The sequence below is a fragment of the Rhineura floridana genome, chromosome 11 (genome assembly GCF_030035675.1).
Source record: "Rhineura floridana isolate rRhiFlo1 chromosome 11, rRhiFlo1.hap2, whole genome shotgun sequence".
Lineage (NCBI taxonomy): Eukaryota > Metazoa > Chordata > Lepidosauria > Squamata > Rhineuridae > Rhineura > Rhineura floridana.
Window position 1 is genome coordinate 69,859,569 of NC_084490.1, and position 15,141 is coordinate 69,874,709.

Consider the following 15,141-nt stretch of genomic DNA (forward strand, 5'->3'; position numbering starts at 1 on the left):
TCATTCACAGGGGTGGGGAGGTAGGTGGGATGCTTATTGGCCCCATGCCACCTGTATGGGAAGGGCTGGGTTATGGTGCTGCAGCTGGTGCACAAGGGCCTGGTCATGCCTGGTGCTGGTCCTGAATATTAGAACCAAAACATAGGTATCCTTCAAAATTCACACTTACTGAAATTTTGCAATGCAGTTTGCCAACCGATGTTTACAAAAATGCATATGCAAAAGGAAAGTGTGCATAAAAATGAATATATGAGTGAAAATAACATACAAAAATGTATTATATGAGAAATTGCTTGCAGAAATGCATAGGTTAAACACATTTTTGTAGGCAGTTTTGATTATTAGGAGAAATTCACACTAAAATTAAAATGCTGAAGAATGTTCATGGGGATTTTTTAAAAAAACTGCAGAAAAGTGGAGAACTGAATTTAAGATTGGAAAAATGAGGACAGGAGAGAACCACACTGGGCAGGTCTTTCCGTCTCCAGTTGGGAGGGAGTTCCGCAGGTTTGGGCCCACTACACTGAAGGTACAGCTTTGATTGGCAGTCCCTCCCTTTAGGACAGATGTATGCATTTCAAAACAGAATCAAGACTAGGAGTAATTGGTTCTCCTGGTTTTCAGAAGAAGCTGGCTAAGCAGAAGGCTGATTGTCTGGACTCTGTTGCAATAAAAAAGTCATTTCACTCTTTTCTGAGTTTTTTTAAAGCATTTTTTAAAATTGGATTTGCTGCTCCTCCATGAGCCAAATAAATGTTTAAATGGCCAACCATGCTGGGTAAACAAACAAACAAAATCCATCCAGAGCCTGTGTAGAGTGGGTGTAGGGAATCCATGCTGGAGTCAGGAACCTGGTGCGTCAGCAGGGAAATGAAGGTATAGGTAAGCCACAGTGGGAGAGAAAAACAAAGAAGCAAGCCTGCTCCTAAGCATGCCTGTTTGAGGACTAACTTGAATGGGCTTTCCCCGTTTACATAACCTTGTCTTCAAAGGAGCTCAAGAACAGCATTGTAGCTTCCTAACACATATCTGAATTCAGATCAAGAGACAGTGAGTTGCCCTGTAAGCTGAGGAGGAATTGAATATGGATTTCCTACATCTGGATACAGCACTCAAGGCCAGGCCTACATAGCCGTGTTTTGTGGCCTGCCAGGTGTTTGACTACCATTCTCTTTTTGCGGTCCAAGGAAAGTTGTAAATACAGGATATTTATGGATTCCCTGATTGCCAGCTGTATATGGTTGTGTTCAGCATGGTGGTCCTACCCTGGTGCACTTGACTGTCTGGGTTGATTATCTCAAGAAATAAAATATTGTACTGGGAAGTATTTTGAATGCTATCTCAAGTCAAATCCTCCTGTGTTTCCATCTCCTTCCAACCTATGGCTGTCTGTGGCAACTTCTGAAATTTCAGAATGTTAAACTGCTGGAGGAGATGCCTTAAGCATAAAGGCAGCAAAAAAAAAAAACTCCATAGCTAGACAAAGATGTTCAGGTTAGAGAGCCTGTGTTGAACTGCTTTTTCTGAAGAGAGTTTATCTACATTGCCAACAACTCTCTTGTCCTGAGAGAGTTCATTGTTTGGGTACATGGAGAATACTTGCCTTCGTAAGACATTTATTATCCAAGGAGCCACCAGATGTCCACACCAGACTCTTGAGACCCCAGACCGGTAGTCTTGTGCTCCAAGCAAAAACTTTGACTTTTATTTTTACCCCACTAACTTTGGGCATGCTTCTCCATAGTGTTTGTGGTCACTTTGCAACTTTTATTCTTTGGAACGTTATGTGTTGCAACAGAAGGGCAAGCAGCTTCCCAGTATTTGTTACAAATCTGTGGAGCCAAGCCATCTGTCAGCAAAACAGGAAGGCCTGGGTTCCCTTTCTCTTCAGGGCTTGGTTTCCCATTTTGGGGGTGCCTCTTCTCCCATGTAGGAAAAAGCTGGTGTGGTTTGCAGCAAAGGATTCCTGAGCAAGAGAGGACCAGAAGACTGAAGCTGCTGTTTTGCCCATCTGCCACTGCTTGAGGTGTATTCATTATTAATGGAGGTAGCGCCGGTTGCTGTTCAGCTATGCAGGCCTGCCTGGGTAAATGAGACATTCTTCAGCAAATTGCTTCGTTTTTTGATTGCTGATTGTACGCGTGTCACCAAGCTGACTCAAGGTTCATCGATGCATGCTCAGTAAATTAGAAAGAACATAACTATGGATCAGCCAAGAGAATGAATTCTTTGCCTACAATGACCCAGGGCCATTTAATTTTCTGCTTAATTTTGTTGCAGTCAGTTTGCATTTTGGGTTATTATGCAGTAGGAAATTAACAATAAATAACAAATTTTGTCCTCCTGTGCTTGTAATGATATTTTTATAAATCTTTGTAATGCTCTCTTTAAAAGGATCAAGGTCTGTGCCAGCCTGATACCCCCACAAGTATGCAGGATGGGAAAGAAAGAGAGAAAAATACATTAGTCCTGCTAGATAATCTCATAGTTAAATAGCAAAGATTTTTTCTGTCTATCTCCTCCACCCACCCCTTTCTCTCCTGTGATTTTGTGTTTTACATTAAACTTAAGGCTTTCCTTTTTCTCTTTATTTCAGATAACTTGAGGAAAATGGAAACAGATGAGGCTCAAGATATGTCCCAAGTTTCAGGTGAGATCATTAAAGAATATGAGTTAGAAACAAGGACCCTGCCCAACCTTAAATCCATTTAGTTCTCTGCCAGAATATAATGTTATTATTGTCCGTGTAATTGCTTTGGGTCTTTTGTATTGCCAGAGTGAAAATCAGGATATAATTAACGTTTATCACTTCATATCAAGCCCAATAGTACATAGATTTCTTTTTAAGTAGCTTTATTTTAAAAAATAAAGGAGCCAAAGAGAGAGGAGATTTATTAATTATATTTTATATCTTACCTTTCCTCTAAGAAACTCAAGGAAGCATGCATTGTTTTTCTCCTCTCCAGTTTATTGTCACAGCAACCTGCGAGGTAGGTTAGGCTAAAAGACAGTGAGTGATTGGCCTAAGGTCACCCAATGAGCTTCATGGATGAGTGGGGATTTCAACTTTGTCCTAGGTCCTAGACCAACACTCTAACCACTGCACCACACTGGCTCTCAGATCAGTAATTTGTAGATTAATATCCCTGCTCAACTCTTTTGGTTAACAACTGGTTATGGATCTACCAGTATGTTGGGCCTCAGGTAGGCTGCTGACACCTGAAAGCTTTATTATATTCCTAGTACAGGTGCCAAATATGGTTCTGGGGACTGTGAAAAAGATTTGGACAGATTGCAATTGGAACTATATGCAGCAGGAAGCAGGCCAGCCTAGGTGATGCCTTGTATTCAAGTTCAGATGCCAGAGTCAAGACCTCTAAAAATGAATGCAAGGTTCAGCAATCAGATCTTGAAAGTGCTGGCAGATCTAAGTGTGCTTCACAGAGGATATATCAATATGAAATTCTTCAGGCTCTGGCCACTCCTTGAGGCATCTTGAATGACATGAGAAGTCCTGGGAGTCCCCCCAAGCAAGGCCACCAGGGTCTAATTTGCCCTACAAATTGAAACAGAAAAAATGTTTTTAATAACAGGTCACAGCACTAGTGGTGTGAGACAACCCAGACTACTTTCTTCAAACTGTAACAGCAAATACAATACTACTACTACAAGTCACAATGATTTGTTCCAAAACCTGGTTCATTCAGAGTTGGATCTGAAATGTATGTCTGCATATAGAACCATCTATAATTATGGCAGCTCTGTTAAAAAAAATCTTATAGGTTAATCCTCATTTGGGAGTGCTTCTTCCCCTATTGGAAGATATGCATGTAATGTAATCCAATATTTTCCTCCCTCTAAATGTAAAGGCGTACATATACTCATTATTAACTTTCTGCCTGTGGAATCCAAATTTGCCCCGGGTTGCATTTTTAATTTTATTTTTTATTTATTTATTTAATTTAATTTATATACTGCCCTAAGCCCGAAGGCTCTCTGGGCAGTGTACATAAAAGGTAAAAGCAGGCACAATATATAAATACAATAAATATAATAACTCAAAAAACAAAAACACACAAACAATATGAGAAACAAACAACATCCAGAATACAACATAGTAATAAAATACTGTAAAAATACACTTTAAAATGCCTGGGAGTATAAAAAGGTTTTCACCTGGCGCCGAAAAGATAGCAGCGTCGGCGCCAGGCGCACCTCATCGGGCAGACCATTCCACAGTTCGGGAGCCACAACCGAAAAGGCCCTATTTCTAGTCACCATCCTCCGAGCTTCTTGATGGGATGGTACTCGGAGGAGGGCCTTAGATGTTGAGTGCAGTGTACGGGTAGTTTCATATTGGGAGAGGCGCTCCACCAGGTATTGCGGTCCCATGCCGTGTAAGGCTTTATAGGTCAAAACCAGCACTTTGAATTTAGCCCGGAAACAAATAGGAAGCCAGTGCAGACGGGCCAAAACAGGTGTTATATGAGCGGACCTTCTGGTCCGCGTCAACAATCTGGCCGCTGCAATCTGGACTAACTGTAGTTTCCGAACTATCTTCAAGGGCAGCCAAACGTAGAGCGCATTGCAGTAGTCCAATCTAGACGTTACCAGAGCATGAACGACTGAGGCGAGGTCGTCACTGTCCAGATAGGGACGTAGCTGGGCTACCAATCGGAGATGGTAGAAAGCATTCCGTGCCACTGAGGCTACCTGAGCCTCAAGAGACAGGGAAGGGTCGAAAAGAACTCCCAAGCTACGAACCTGTTCTTTCAAGGGGAGTGTAACCCCATCCAGAACAGGGTGAACATCCACCATCTGGGCAGAGAAGGCACTCACTAACAGCGTCTCGGTCTTGTCTGGATTAAGTTTCAGTCTGTTAGCTCCCATCCAATCCATTATCGCGGCCAGGCAACGGTTTAGTACGTTAACAGCCTCACCTGAGGAAGATGCAAAGGAGAAATAGAGTTGCGTGTCATCAGCGTACTGGTGACAACACACTCCAAAACTCCTGATGACCGCACCCAGCGGCTTCATATAGATGTTGAAAAGCATGGGGGACAGTACCGATCCCTGTGGGACTCCACAATGGAGAGTCCAGGGTGTCGAGCAGTGTTCCTCAAGCACTATCTTCTGTTGACGACCCACCAAGTAGGAGCGGAGCCACTGCCAAGCAATACCCCCAACTCCCAACTCCGTGAGCCTTCCCAGAAGGATACCATGGTCGATGGTATCAAAAGCAGCTGAGAGATCAAGGAGAATCAACAGGGTCACACTCCCCCTGTCCCTCTCCCGACAAAGGTCATCATACAGGGCGACCAAGGCTGTTTCGGTACCAAACCCAGGCCTAAAACCGGATTGAAACGGATCAAGATAATCAGTGTCATCCAAGAGTCCCTGGAGCTGGCCAGCCACCACCCGTTCCAGAACCTTGCCCAGGAACGGAACATTCGCCACAGGTCTATAGTTGTTCAAGTTATCTGGGTCCAAGGAGGGTTTCTTCAGGAGCGGTCTCACTACCGCCGCTTTTAGGCAGTCAGGGACCACACCCTCTCGCAAAGAGGCATTGATTACCTCCTTGGCCCAGCCGGCGGTTCCGGTCCTGCCAACTTTCACCAGCCAAGAGGGGCAAGGATCCAGCACAGACGTGGTCACCCGCACCAGTCCAAGGATCTTGTCAACATCCTCAAGCTGCACCAACTGAAACTCATCCAATAAATGAGGACAAGACCGTGGTCTGGATGCTTCTTTGAATCCAACTGCTATAATATTGGAGTCTAAGTCCTGACGAATGCAAGCGATCTTAGTTTGGAAGTGTCCAGCGAACTCATCACAATTTGGGCCTGTTCCCGAACTGTGGAACAGCCTCCCTGATGAGGTGCGCCTGGCGCCGACGCTACTATCTTTTCGGCGCCAGGTGAAAACCTTTTTATACTCCCAGGCATTTTAAAGTGTGTTTTAATAGCATTTTCATCATTATTTGTATTTTGGATGTTGTTTGGTTCTTTTATTGTTTGTTTGTTTTGTTTTCTTGATTTATTGTATTTATTGTATTTATACATTGCTTGTTTTTTATCTTTTTGTACACCGCCCAGAGATCCTTCGGGCTTAGGGCGGTATATAAATTAAATTAAATAAATAATAATAATAAAAATGTGTAACCACCATGCCAAATACAGCTTATCAATATATTTTGGGATGCCCACCTCTTGTTTTTACTGCTTGCCTGGGACTGTCAACACAGGGTGGTTGCCAAGCACCAGGCAAGCCACACATTGCAGAGCTCATGAGCTGTGTTCAGCTTGCGTCACACATTGTGCAGAACTATCTTAATTCAAAGTTTCATATGGACTGAAAGAGAGAGAACTTTTTGAGAATCTTCTGCTAGCCTGTAGGTATATGCCTGGGTGAATCCTGCTAAAACCAGGCTGAAGAGGTGATGAAGTACCATTTTTGCAGTATTTCCTCTTGTCTGTGGTTTCCTGTAGAGACACCTGCATGAGAGGCTGAGGGTGGGGATTAGGGTGGTGGTGAGAATTAGGCTGTGCAGGCAATGTTAGGAGAGGAAGCACTTTCTCATATCAGCAGAGATCCGCTCTAGAGTCGGTTCTAAAATTAAGTAGTTATCCATCTAGAACTGTCAACTCCTTAACAGTGAACCTCTTTGTGAACCACATATCCATGAAGTCAAAACACTGATAGCAATAACATAGATTATACACATTTATAGAGGCTAGGTCTATCAGTCAGTGAAATGGAATTTCTCTGTACAAAGGCAATATTCCTCTTCATGCACTTCATGAAAAGTGGTACTTCATGCACTGCTTGTGAGCTGCCCAGAAGAAGCTAGCTGTCTTACTGGAAACCCTAATGGACCTTTGGTCTGATCTAGATAGGCTGTTATACAACTGCCCTCTACATTGTGGTTTGAATTCCAAGGGTGACTGGTGGCCACCTTGATTCATAAACTGGAAGAGCTGGTACTGCTTGCTTCTTCATGGCTTGCCTTTTCCTTATTATTTATTTATTATTACATTTATATCCCACTTACCCTTCAAGGAGCTCAAGGTGTTGTACAAACATGGTTCTCTTCCTCCCAATTTTATCATTGCAACCACCCTGTGAGATAGGTTAGGCTGAGAGACAATGACTGGCACAAGGTCACCCAGTGGTCTTCATGGTTCAGCAGGGATTTGAACCCTGGTTTCCCAGCTCCCAGTCTGATAATCTAACCACGACACCGCACTGGCTCTCCTTGAAGTGTGGTATTGTTGATTTTTTGCTATGTCAGATCCAGCAAGAGGAGCCGGGAGGAAAATGTCCTGGCCGCTAAGCTAGAGGGTAATTGGGGGTGGGGAGGATTTGCTGACCTTTCAATTTGGTTGATGCCATTTTTATGCAAGACCTGAAACACTTGATGCCTATGCTGTGTTTGAATACGACTAGACATGATGAAGGAAACACAGGATTGGGAAACCTGGCTTTCCCTCATAAGGTGGGGGTTGTAGCACTTGCAGGGGAAATCAGTTGGGAGGCAGCGGGATGCTTCACATTCTTCCGTCTACTGATTCTCCCTTGTAGATCCATCCATTTCAGTCGGGTTTCAGGCCTGGTTTTGGCATGGAGACAGCTTTGGTCGCCCTGTATGATGACCTTTGTCGGGAGAAAGACAGGGGGAGTGTGACTCTGCTGATTCTCCTTGACCTCTCAGCGGCTTTTGATACCATCGACCATGGTATCCTTCTGGGGAGACTCACTGATCTGGGAGTAGGAGGCACTGCTTGGCGGTGGTTCTGCTCCTACTTGGCGGGTCGCCTCCAGAAGGTAGTGCTTGGGGAACATTGTTCGGCACCCTGGGTTCTCCAGTATGGAGTGCCGCAGGGGTCAGTTCTGTGGCCACTGGTTGGCCACTGTGAGAACAGGATGCTGGACTAGATGGGCCACTGGCCTGATCCAGCAGGCTCTTCTTATGTTCTTATGTCCCCCATGCTTTTTAACATCTACATGAAGCCGTTGGGTACGGTCATCAGGAGCTTTGGAGTGCGTTGCCATCAGTATGCTGATGACACACAGCTCTATTTCTCCTTTTCATCTTCTTCAGGTGAGGCTGTCAATGTGCTGAACTGCTGCCTGGCTGCGACAATGGACTGGATGAGAACTAATAAACTGAGGCTTAATCCAGACAAGACTGAGATGCTGCTAGTAGGAGGTTCTTCTGACCGGATGGTGGATGTTCAACCTGTTCTGGATGGGGTCGCACTCCCCCTGAAGGAGCAGGTTCGCAGCCTGGGAGTTGTTCTTGATTCATCCCTGTCACTTGAGGCTCAGGTAGCCTCGGTGGCCCGGAATGCTTTCTACCAACTTCGGTTGGTGGCCCAGCTGCGCCCCTATCTGGACAGGGAAAATCTCGCTGAAGTTGTCCATGCTCTGGTAACCTCCAAATTAGATTACTGCAATGCGCTCTACGTGGGGCTGCCTTTGAAGACGGTTTGGAAATTGCAGCTCTTGCAAAATGCAGCAGTCAGACTATTGACACGGACAAGGCGGTCCGAACACATAACACCGATTCTGGCCCGCTTGCATTGGCTGCCTATATGTTTCCGGGCTCGATTCAAAGTGCTGGTTTTAACCTATAAAGCCTTACACGGCTTGGGACCACACTACCTGATGGAACGCCTCTCCCGATATGAACCTACCCGTACACTGCACTCAACATCGAAGGCCCTCCTCCGGGTGCCTCCTCAGAGGGAGGCTCGGAGGATGACAACAAGAAAGAGGGCCTTCTCAGTGGTGGCCCCCGAATTGTGGAATGATCTTCCTGACGAGGCCCGCCTGGCGCCAACATTACTATCCTTTCGGCGCCAGGTTAAAACTTTCCTCTTCTCCCAGGCATTTTAGCATTTTAGTATTTTAGTACTTAGTATTTTAATATGTGCTTTCGTCTGTCTTAAAATGTCTACAATTTTGAAATTTGGATGTAGTTTTAAAATTGTTTAAATATGTGTTTTAATTGTAGATGGAAGTTTTAGTTTGTGCACCGCCCAGAGAGCTTCGGCTATGGGGCGGTATAGAAATTTAATAAAATAAATAAATAAATAATCCAGCTGCTTTAATAGCTTTTGATAAAACTCGGATTGAAACTGGAAATCGACCGGGCTGGGGGGCACTTGTAAAGGAGAATCGGAAAGTGCAGGAAGGGTTAAGGACCCCTCTCTCTGCCTACTGATCCTCCCCTGTAAGCACTCCTCCATTCCCATTATCTCTGCAGAAACATGTTTGCTAAGATTACTGTTTTCATCTTCAAAGTTCACAAATGTATTGAAAAATAACACCAGGGCTGTGACTAGAACTTATATTTAATGAATCCCCACCCTCATGCTGCACAGCCTAAAGAAACACTACTCCTTTCCAGCTGGATGTAACCACAAGGGGAAATGTCTCTTCCTTAATTTGAGGATGTGGAGGGCAGTCAATTTCGCTACCCCATGTGCAGACCTCAGCTTGCAGTTCCCCCTCCCATGCCTGCAGCTTCAGGCTGGAAGGAATCTCTTTCCTCATGTGGATTTTTTTCTTTTTTTTAACTTCAGTAGCACAGGATCCTTAGGGAAAATGAAGCCCAACTGCCCACACAGTTTCTCTTCAGTTTGCTTAGGGGTAGTAAAATCAGGCCAAAGGCACATCTAGTCCACCACTCTGTCCTCACAACGACCAACCAGACATCCATGGGAAGCCTGCAAGCCGGACCTGTAGATAGGAATGGGCAGACCTGTCAGTTTCATTTTCCCATTCTAAAGTTCAATTCTCCACATTTCCACATCACTGTGTTAATTGTTTTTAAGTCCTCATGAAAATTCATCAGCATTTTAGTGTGGATTTCTCCTATTATACATGTGTTTGTGTTCAATTTTGCCTAATTAATATGCACCGTTTTAAAAAAGCAATTTTCCCTAATATAATGCATTTTTGTATGCTATATCCACTAATACATGCATTTTTATGCAGTTTACCCTAGTATATGGTTTTTGGTACACATAACTTGGCTGGAGAACTGAAATGCAAAATTTGGAGAAGCGTGAATTTCAAAGGACATTGCTGTATTTCAGTCTGAGTAGTGTTTTGGAAAGTGCAAATTAGGTACATTGCCTTTAAATGTGAACTGGATCAAATTTCTTCCCCATGCCTACCTGTATAGCATAGTCTCTCCCTCAATCCTTTGTGTGACAGAAGCAGAAATAAAAGAAGAGCATGATATTTTAGAGCTTGTGACAGGCAACATATGAATTGTTCTTATGCTTGGATTGCTTGATTGCTTGATTTTAAATAGGGACGGGAGGAACAGGGGTTGGTTTCAGGATACCAAGGAAGATTTATACTAAAGTGTGCACTTTTTACATTCAAGATTAAATTGCAAAACAAACTGGCAGTGGGGGGGAGCTCACTGTATTTTAAAAGCATTCACTGTGGTTATTTAGTTATACTTAATGATAACCATAGCAAAGTCATGAATAAAGTCACCCCATTATCCTGCTACCATTCTTTCTTTTCTTTTTTCTAAAGGAATGTGATTTGACCATGCATGGCTACTGCCTATATCCAATTAATTGTTAATAACAATAGTAACTATATATAGAACCAGTAGACAAAAATATAGGTGCTCACAAGGAATAATTATATGTTTAAAATCCAGGGAACTGAGGGGTAATTGACCATGTTCCTAAATAGCACAGCAGTTTTTGGGGGTGAGGAGAGTGGAGTTCTGATAATGATTTTTAACAAATGAAAATATTTCAGTGTGATTTAGGAAAATGAATCAATCCTGATTTAAAACAAACTGGTGTGGGGAGATGAATGGGCAAATACTACCCATACTTTTGTTACCATTGTATATTAATTCATTACAAACTGTTCAGAATCATGACTAGATGTATCTGGAATTCATCTGCTATTTTAGTCTCTTGCTCTAACTTAAAGCAAGATCCTCTGCACATAGAAATAAATACCCTGCAGATAAATTTGGATTTTAGGAACTCGGGGTTATTTAATGCCAAATGTACAATGGGCATTGATGGTAACTGGGGAGATGGCAGGTGAATGAGGGAAAGCCAGATAGGTGGAGCCTGTTTTCACTGCACCTGAATGGATATTTTGATGGATCCACACAATTGAGCCTTACCTACATGGGATGTGTATGTGTGTGCATGGCAGGTGTGCATATACAGACACATGCATGCATGCACACACACATCACAGAGAAGTGACTTGGTTGCTACTGAATGTGTGTGGGGCTTTAGGTAGTTTGGAAAACGAGGCAGCACAGCATAAACACAGATTTATGATGAGAATAGAATTGATCTGTGGCTTAAGGCAGATTCAGATTCAGGCTTCCTTGAGGCAGCAGATAAACAAGACAGCAACTGTAAATGAGACAAGAATGGCACATCTGTTCCTGGTTCTTGGAATGTGGCCATTGCTAACTCCTAAAGGAACTTTCTAGGCTGCATGATAAGCTCAAAGTTCACACTTATATCCCCCTCTGCCCCCGAAAGCAATATTTTATGAGGCAAGACATTACCACATTAAAATTGGAGATGCAGTAGCACTGACATGTCTTTAACTGAACAGTAAATTGCACCAATGAGGAAGGCACAGAGAACAGAGTGATATCTGACTTGTGCAGGAAGTGTTTTCTCAATGGCTTCATTTTGTATTTTCTAATTTCTAGATTGGCTTTAACCAGTGAAAATGGAATGCTAGCTGTGCTGTGCTACAATAGAAATCGTTCTCAGCCTCTCTCTCACACACCACAGACCATCTTTTATCTCTTTTGGGATAGCCTAGATCAGGGGTGGTGAACCGTTCTCAGCCCAAAGGTTGTAGTCCCTTCTGCCAGAGGTGGTGAGGCCAGAGACAAAAGCGGGTGGAGCAGCAAATGTGAAATTTTCCTTTGTACAGTAGGCTAGTTTCTACCCACACAGACACCCATCCTCCTTCCATGCAAGCAAGAGGCGTTATCAGCATTCAAGGATGCATTCTAGCCAGACAATAACACTCAAGGATGGTATGAAGCATAGACGATGAGGGCAGTGGCCTGGGGAGAGGGGGTGCCCCTGAGAAGTGGTGTGTCTTGGGGAGAGCCCCAAGGGCCAGAAAATGAGGCTTAGAGTGCTGCATTTGGCCCATGCGCCTGAGTTTTCCCACTGTTGACCTAGACCCAGGGTAGCCAAGGTTTGTAATGTAAAAGCCTATTCTTCTCTTGTCCCTGCAGCCCTTCTAGTGCTACTTTGGCCCCACCTCATGAGCTAGTCCCTTGACAGATTCTATCACTGTATTGCCTCCTGAACAGGCCATCAATAGTCCTCATTTCTGTTGCTTCCTCTTCTCTAAACCAGACAACATCTATAGGGTCTCCACTCATATAGAATCATAGAATCATAGAGTTGGAAGGGGCCTTGTAGGCCATCGAGTCCAACCCCCTGCTCACAGCAGGAAATCCACAGCTAGAGCATCTCCCGCAGATAGCTGTCCAGCCTCTGCTTGAAGACATCCAGCGAAGGGGATCCCACCACCTCCCTAGGCAGTCGGTTCCATTGCCGAACTGCCCTTACTGTCAAGAAGTTCCTTCTAATGTCCAATCTGAATCTACGCTCCTGCAACTTAAAACCATTAGACCTAGTCCTACCCTCTGGGGCAGCAGAGAACAAATCTGTACCCTCCTCTATGTGACAGCCCTTCAGGTACTTAAAGAGTGCAATCATGTCACCCCTCAGCCTTCTCTTCACCAGACGGAACATGCCAAGTTCCTTCAACCTTTCCTCATAAGACTTGTTCTCCATACCGGCTATCATCCTCGTCGCCCTCTTCTGAACCTGCTCTAACTTGTCTATATCTTTCTTAAAATGAGGCGCCCAGAACTGAACACAGTGTTCCAGATGAGGCCTGACTAATGCAGAATATAGTGGGACTATTACTTCCCTCGACCTGGAAACTATAGCTCTGTTTATGCAGCCCAAAACCGCGTTTGCCTTTTTTGCCGCAGCATCACACTGTTGGGTCATGTTCAACTTGCGATCCACTACAATTCCAAGGTCCTTCTCACACGCACTACTGCTAAGCTGGGTATTTCCCATCCTGTACCCGTGCATTTTGTTTTTGTGGCCTAAATGCAGAATCTTGCATTTGTCTTTATTGAATTTCATTTTATTAATTTCAGCCCAATTTCCTAGTCTATCCAGGTCCCTTTGGATTTTATTCCTGTCTTCCATTGTGTTAGCTATCCCTCCCAGTTTCATATCATCCGCAAACTTCATAAGGCTTCCCTCCACCCCATCATCTAAGTCATTGAAAAAAATGTTGAAGAGTATTGGCCCCAGGACAGAACCCTGTGGCACTCCACTCGAAACCTCCTTCCAGTCCGAAGCAGAGCCACCGACGACCACTCTCTGAGTACGGTTTTCCAACCAGTTGTGAATCCACCTGACAGTATTTCCATGTAGTCCGCATTTGACCAGTTTGCTAATCAAAGGGTCGTGGGGGACTTTGTCAAATGCTTTGCTGAAATCTAGATAGATGACATCTACAGCATTTCCACCATCTACTAAGGTAGTGACCCGATCAAAAAAAGAGATGAGATGCGGGAAGGGTGACTTAGCCTGTGCCTGCTTTTGAGACGGGCTCCTGCCTCAAAAGAAGCTTATTCAGATATATCAGTCAGTTTTTTCTTTTTTTTTTGACTGATTAAACTTCTCCCGGGTAGGGAGAAACGAAGAGATTAACCTCAAAGCCTATTTTTGTTGGGACGACCAGATCTCATTAATTTATGGGACGAGGTCCAGCCGACGAAGGTGGGACGGATTTTCAACAGCAAGCTCTATCTGTTAAAGCGAACGTTCATCTTATCTTCTAAGAGAGAACGCACTAACAGGCAAGCACCCTTCTTTCTATATTTTTCTTTTACTTGACTTAAATTGTTGCTGTTTAAAAGAGATTTGCCAGATTGATCGGTTTTTGACATCTCACTGGGGAGCCGTAACTTCTCTCTGCTACGCACTAATTAATAGCTTATATCTGTTTTTGTTGCAAAAAGCTGTCCTGGATTTGCATTCTAACTTATTTAGAATGGATGGCAAGAAAATATTTGGGATAGAGGTAATTCCCATCAGACTCTTATTATATGACTATGGCTTTGACAGCAAGATTATTATGGAATACTGATAATGGAAGATTGGATATTGAAATTACTGGACTTAACAAGACTACTGAAGATGGAAGATGGAAAATGGAACTAATAGAGATAATAGAACAATGGCTACTGAAATTACTGAACCTAACAGATTCTGATGTGATGGATTAATTGAAATGTTTATTTTGACTATGGTTATGACAATAAGATTATCATAATTAGTAATGAGATGGATTAATCGATATGCTTATCTGGAAAAAAAAATTGATAGATATATTTCTTAAAGAATTGAAACCTCTCTTTGACTTTTTGTGGAAAGAATAAAGTAATGTTTATGAGATTTGATGATTAAGTAAGATAACTACTGGAGGAAAGTGATTTTATAATATGACTTAAGAGACAGGATTGCTATATATTATAGACTTATAACTGATTTGATCTTTGACAAATGGGAAGTCAATATTTTACTCTTTATTTTTTATTTTTGTTTTTTTTTTTTTCTTCTTTTCTTTTTTTCTTTTTGTTTAACTATTTTTGATTTTGTTTTTTGTCTTTGAATGTTTTATGATTTTGTTTTGTATGTTTTATGAAAATCTGAATAAAAATTATTGAAAAAAAAAAAAAAAAAAAAAAAAGAGATGAGATTAGTTTGACAGGATTTTTTCTTGACAAACCCATGCTGGCTCTAATCACGGCATTGTCATCTAGATAGTTGCCAATGGACTCTTTTATTATGTGTTCTAATATCTTTCCCGGTATTGAAGTCAGACTGACCGGCCTGTAATTCCTCGGATCTTCTTTTTTACCCATTTTAAAGAGCGGGATGACGTTTGCCCGTCTCCAATCCTCCGGCACCTCTCCCGTTCTCCAGGATTTCTCAAAGATGATGGCAAGAGGTTCCGAGAGTACATCAGCAAATTCCTTCAATACTCGGGGATGCAGTTCATCAGGCCCTGGAGATT

At 43.1% G+C, this 15,141-nt stretch overlaps 1 protein-coding gene across 14 annotated transcripts in view; it reads left to right on the plus strand.

Moving 5' to 3' along the window:
* The window catches only part of IKZF1 (IKAROS family zinc finger 1), a 142,084-nt gene that overhangs the window by 23,094 nt on the left and 103,849 nt on the right, over nucleotides 1-15,141 (plus strand). For all 14 annotated transcript variants that reach the window (XR_009758372.1, XM_061589158.1, XM_061589161.1 and 11 more), the window contains one exon: nucleotides 2,597-2,650. Coding sequence is in view for 13 of the 14 variants with exons in the window: in XM_061589161.1 (XP_061445145.1) it covers nucleotides 2,597-2,650 (54 nt within the window). In the remaining variant the exon portion in view is untranslated. The remainder of the gene's footprint in view (nucleotides 1-2,596; nucleotides 2,651-15,141) is intronic.